General features: G+C 38.6%; 1 protein-coding gene across 1 annotated transcript in view; it reads right to left on the bottom strand.

Annotated features, from left to right (window-relative positions):
- Positions 1-1,359: 1,359 nt before the first annotated feature.
- The window catches only part of LOC106013339 (melatonin receptor type 1A), a gene marked incomplete in the record, with an annotated part of 15,089 nt that continues 10,045 nt past the window's right edge, over positions 1,360-6,403 (bottom strand). Inside the window, 2 exon segments of the mRNA XM_013088791.2 lie at positions 1,360-1,563; positions 6,208-6,373. Coding sequence (XP_012944245.1) covers positions 1,360-1,563; positions 6,208-6,373 — 370 coding nt within the window.

Genomic DNA, 6,403 nt, shown 5'->3' on the forward strand with positions numbered 1-6,403 from the left:
TATATATATATATATATTATTCACGGACTACATTATAGAAAATCACGAGGTGACAAGTAAACGCGAGCATTAAGACAGAGAAAGATCAGTTAAACCTGGAAAATACACGAACGGTTACAATTCTTGCAAACCACAGAAGATAAAGACTTGAACGAGATTAAGAAAACCGAATTTTGGATGAGATTTTAAGCTTCAATGAGAAAATAAAATGGCACGAAATTAACTCTGAAAAAAAGAAAACCGACATGAAGATACGCTGATAGAGAAAATGCAATATGGACAGAAGATAAACAGACTGTTTTGTTTTATCAACCGCGGGTTGTCAAAACAACCAAAGTAACGACGTATTTCTCACATCATTGTAACGATCTGTTTACCGTAACAACAGAGTAACGACCGACGACCCATAACGGCAAAGTAATGGTCTATTTCCCACAACAACAAAGTAACAGTCTTTTCTCCATACCAACAGAGTAATGGTCTATTTCCCGCTACAACAGTACAAAGTAATGGTCTCTTTTCCATAACAACAAAGTAATGGTCTATTTCTCGCATTAACAGTACAAAGTAATGGTCTCTTTTCTATAACAAAAAAGTAATGGTCTTTTTCCCGTAACAACAAAGTAATGGTCTATTTCTCGCAACAACAAAGTAATGGTCTATTTTCTGTGACAAAAAATAACCACCCATTTTCCATAAGAAGTAACAAAAGGCTGCGCTGTGACAAAACATTTTAATACGTAATGTAGGCCTACATTTAAAAAAACCTAAAATATCTACTTTGCAAATCTTCCAAACATTTTAATATGAAGTAATGCTTTGATACGTCTGCAAGGTGTGTGAAAGTATTGTGCTTATAATACATTAATATTATGTATATAATTTATTAATACATTGATATGTCAACAATGTACATTGCTGTTTTCCGACCCATACAAAAGTAATTACCTATTATGCTTTGGCCTATCATAACAACAAAGTAATGATATATTTCCATAATTTAAAAAAAGTAATTACATGGTTCTCATGACAACAACATAGTAACGATATTCTTACTATTACAACAAAGTAATGATTCGTCTCCCATAACAAAAACGTAACAATAAGCTTCGTATAAAAGCAAAGTAACGATATATTTCCCATAACAAACAGCGAGGTAACGATGTAGCCTATTCCACATAACAACAAAGTAATTATCTAATCACCATAACAATTAAGTAACAATCTTATCTCCGTAGCAAAAAAGTAACCATCTAATCTAATCCGCATAGATCTAGCATCAAAGTAACAGTAACACGTGCCACAACGACGCTTCTGCGTGACCAAGTTTTCCTCGTCACGTAGGTGCCTGGTCAGAACCTAGCTTCCGGTCACAGTTCCATTAGGTCGGGCCTCTGGGGGTGGAGGAAGAACTTGCGATATGGTTGCTGGGGTGACAACGTTACTCGGGCTGCCACATCGCATGCGGTCAATCCCCAGAAGTCTGGCAAAACAGCGGCGCAGCTGTCGGTTGAGAAGCCCATAGATGATGCAGTTGGAGACGTTGTTCAGGTAAGACAAGATCTGGGGAAATATGGTGACAAAATGATACAAGTTATATAGCTTACCAGGCTCTATTTTTTTTCGTAGACAACTGACAATTCAAAATGATGGCATAGAAGCCATTTTCACATTTTCGTTTAATAAAGCGAGATAAAAACGATACAATTTCGTCAACTTCAGAATGTCATAAAAAAGTGTCCTATGATTGATAGATGCACATTATACACAGAGCGATAAAAAAACTGTACAACTTTTGTTGTTAATATTTTCCTCCACACTGAAGTTCTGCGTTTCAAGTTTGTACTCAACATTTGGAAGTCAAAAGGAATTTGATACTCATTTTAGATAAACCCACATAATAATTTTGCTCTACATAGTGCGTAAAAAACAACCCATTTTCAGCTATGTCCCCATTTTCAGCTATGTCCCCATTTTCAGCTATGTCCCCATTTTCGTCGCAGGAGTTCGCATATTGCCTACCACTAAAAAGCCCAACGACTGCGCCATATTGCAAACTACAGTAGTCTAACAGGCCAACAGAAGTTTGCAGATTGTTTTTCTCAAGTTTCTTTTGCCTGATGTGACCATGATAAAGATCAGTAGACAGCAGAGAGCTTTTTGTATAGAACATTTCCTCACCCCCAACTCATTTCGTAAGTTTCGCACAAGGTATGGAAATAATGTTTAAGTGCCCTTAAGGCCTTCTTTGGTGTCAAGGGTGGAAATGGTCCATCTTTTAGGACCTGTGGAGAATTAGAATAAAACATTCCCAGACCAAACGACCACTTCAGCTCAAACACACACCGTTCAGACCTCTTTAAATGTCACCTGGGTGCACTGGCGCAACCAGAGGGTGACGGATCGCAAGGATGTAGTAATGTAGATCTAGAGTACTGAATAGTTTAGAACAATTAGAAGGGGAGGGGGGGGGGTGAATGCCAGGGTTAGGTGGAGCGCTTGCACCAATTGAACCAATGGCGCGCCGTCACGGCCAGGGTGGCGAATTCAGTAGATGGGGCCCCATGAGACGTCTGTCCGTAGAGACAAAGTCTGTAGCTAAGACTTTCCTGCATCTCAACGGTGTGTATTCTCAAGGTATATCTACGACAGTACAATTTTCCCGTTCACAAAGCTATCGGAGAACAGCAATGTGTTCATGATTCCCCGATCGATTTCCTTTATGACATTTGGTTCCTTGGCAAAGCCCATATTCACCTTTCAGGTTATATCAACTCCACACATTCTATCTATTTAGGCAACCTCACCCCCCCCCCCCCCAACCCATATCGTCTCTAAACTGAGCTCCATACCGTAAGGTGTACTTACAGTGTGTGTGGCTCTGAGTACTTATGGTGGAGTGGATCCTTGTGTTTGCCCACCAATGAACATTACGAAAGACGCGTTAAAATGTGTTTAGTCCAAAGGAGGAAACATTATAGAACATTGGTTCTCGGAATTCCAGAAAAAAACTAACAATTTTTTAACTTAGTAAGATAAAAGAAATATTGTTTACAGGTTACAGTGGTGGAAAGATTAGATTTTTTAATAAAAGGAAAGGGGAAAAAACCAATCATTTCATGGCTTTCCTTACAAGATCATTTATCTAAATTGGTGCATTTTGCATTTGTGGGTTTTTTTATAAAAGACGTTTCCATTTTCCAAAATAAGTTTCTTCTTTGTGAATTTTATGTCAAACGAATTCGATTTGAATGAATTATATCTTTTCCAAATTACAATATTCTAGTACAAATTTTGTACCGGATATTTGGAGAAAAAAATCTGGCACTGTGGTTGTTTTTTTTATCACCTTAACATCAAATTAAAGAGAAAGAAGAGCTCTTTTGCATGAAATTAAAAGTAATCAGATAAAATGTTAATGTGTGCATCTACTGGGTCTTCTAAATACAAAGCAAACGGCAAATCATCATCATCATCAATGTCTTTCACCCCTGGCAGGATATAGGCCACATACAAGCTCCTTCCATTTATCTCTGTCCTGAGCCATCCTTCCAAGCTCGTTCCAAGTGAGCTTCATTTCTCTCATGTCCCTTTCCACACATCTCCTCCATGTTTCCCGTGGCCTACCCCTGCCCCGTGCTTCCTGTGGGTTCCACTGCAATGACTGTCTTGTGACTGTCTTGTGATGTTTCCGAAACGGCAAATATGACCATTTATTATTTCAATTTGCACCAAAAAATCCCCTTTTATTGACAGATACATATTTTATGCGTCAAATAAAAGAGAACGCAAAGTTCTATTACATAATGTTAAGAAGAGCGGACTAAACACCAATGCATCCAGTTTTCAAAATTAAAGATTAAGATTCAGGATTAAAATGTGTAAACATGAAGTTTTAAAACTTTACTGGAAAGGGAAGCGAGATAGAAACAAGTTAGATTCTCCCCAATTTTGCCGCGATCACCCGCGAGCCCCATTTTCGCCCAGTATTGAGGGTGAGGTGGCAAAGCGTATCGTGCGCTCGTCTCTGAAGCCGAAAGTCCGGGTTCGAGCCTCGTTTCGGACACGGATTTTTGTCGCCCCCCTCCTGCACACCCAGCAGTAATGGGTACCTGACTTCGAGTTGGGGAAGTAAATGCGGTGGGGAAAGGAACTGGCCACACTACCACAACATGCCAAAGGCCCAGGAAGTTGTCTCACTAACAAGGCAATCCCCAATGTCCGAATCGGAACAGCTTTTTTTTTTTTAATTGCGTACCTAACTGTATACTAACAAATCTTGGTAATAAGAACCTAATTAATTTCAGTAGACCTTGATTAAACTTATCTTAGGTTTACTAGGAACCTGTTCTCCATTACTATTATCCCTGCGTTAATCGATCTCACTTGTTTCTCTGATAATATCTCACCATAATACAATTTGAATCGGCAAATGTTGATTTGTTTGAGAGCATTTTTCTACATATTTACTGCTGCCAGAAGAAGACCACACACAGGACACACTCATTGATATTTTTGACCACCAAAATAACATTTGTTCTCACTCAATGACCGATACATAAAACAGCGAGTCTTATAATGCTGCCCCGTATTCACATCGTGTTAATTCAGCGTAAGAATGGGTTCCCAAATTTGAATAGGGCACTTCAAATTATAAAATGTAAAATAAGAATTAAACCAACATTCATTTCTCTTCAAATGTATAAAAATAATCAATATATCGCTAATGAACTTCGTGTGATCGATCGATTTACACATATTCAAGAAAAGTGGCAGAAATATATATTATATATTTGACATCTTGGAAACACATGTCTGTCACTTTTCTCATAAAACTACGGCAGCTACAGAGTTGAAAGTTGACAAGTACCTGCAAAAAGAGATCTAGATAGGTCCCCATGACGGACCTCGACTTTTGATACATTTATTTCCTGAATTTAGACAAATATATTTGACAAAATGTTCCCTTCCTTCTTTGACCTTTATGATTATTCCGCTGAGAAACGAAACAGATCTGCGTAGCTATCCATCACAATGGAAGTGCCGGAAGTGTTTTTTCGCGAGGCGCATTTTGTTTTGAGAATATAGACCTAGACCTTCGAATTTTTTGCTTCTCTCTAGATGTATTGCTTCGTTCCAGTAGAGTGCAAATATAGTAGGCCAATGACATTCAGTTGATGATAATGTACCGATCATTCCTTTCATTAAAAGGGGCCCCTGCTATTACGTAAACTAGACTACCATGTGCTTATGGACGGCGCACCGGCATGACGCTCGCCTGCCGATTCTAGTATCGTTTTCGCGCGGTCAAGGAACATTTTCAAACGTTGGTGCTTTCATCGATGCATATCGGTCCTAATACTGTTAACATATTCTTTTATTTAAAAAATGGATGAGCTGTTCGACCATTATTCTTACAAAAAATATTTAAATAAAATACGTTCCGAAAAGCCTTTCAAAGTTTTTATTACGATTTTTATGCACTTTGAGTTGAAATCAAATCAGTAAAAAATATACTGCAAGAAACATCAATTTAAGTACTTTTCAATGAGTTCAGTCACATTATAATCGATTCGGTACGACCGGAGCATCGACGTTTTGTAAACACATGGGTCGTGGAGTCTCCACGAATTTGCGTCCGAAAAGCGCCGAAAAGCCGATTTCGTTACCAACTTTAATCTTGTAATTTATATTTATTTTTGTTCGTTCGCTTATCCGATGTTTTCATATTAAAGATAAAGACAACAAATTGTAGGTATATACAATTTTTAAAGTTTTCTCGTACGGGAAGCGAGTTACAGGCGATTTAATTCTCCTCATTTCTGCCACGATCACACCCGAGGTCATTTTTAGCTCAGTATTGCATTCTTAAAATAATATTATAAGCCTACTGTGGGTAAACATATAGCGTACATTCACATAGCGAAAAACGCACATAGTGAACAGATTTTCAGGTCCCAAACTTTTTTCTTATACATTTAGAACCTACAAAACGCATAGAGAAATTCGTATGTAAAGAAAAGAACTCTGCCTCCGTCATCCCCATTTCACTAAAATTATGCGTGGCCAACGGTATCAATGAGGGTTACCCCGATTCAACCGAAAAATAGTTATATTATCAAATGAAAAAAATCGTTTGGTATGAGATACAACTTTCTTGGAGTGGGGGGGGGGGGCAATATGTTACTTTTTACATTCAAGCGATACCTTTGAGATGTCCCACAGCAGATGTCTGGGAGTGGACAGTCCGAAGGCGTTGACCATCAGGTAAGGCAGCAACAGAATGATGTACACAGCGAGCACACAGAAGTCACGCAAGGACGTTCGAAAGTACTTCCTGGCTTCCTGGCGTTGTGGGGCTCCCGAACGGCGTCTGGGCGTAGGGATGGGGATTCATATATAT

This window comes from Aplysia californica, unplaced genomic scaffold (genome assembly GCF_000002075.1).
Source record: "Aplysia californica isolate F4 #8 unplaced genomic scaffold, AplCal3.0 scaffold00811, whole genome shotgun sequence".
Lineage (NCBI taxonomy): Eukaryota > Metazoa > Mollusca > Gastropoda > Aplysiida > Aplysiidae > Aplysia > Aplysia californica.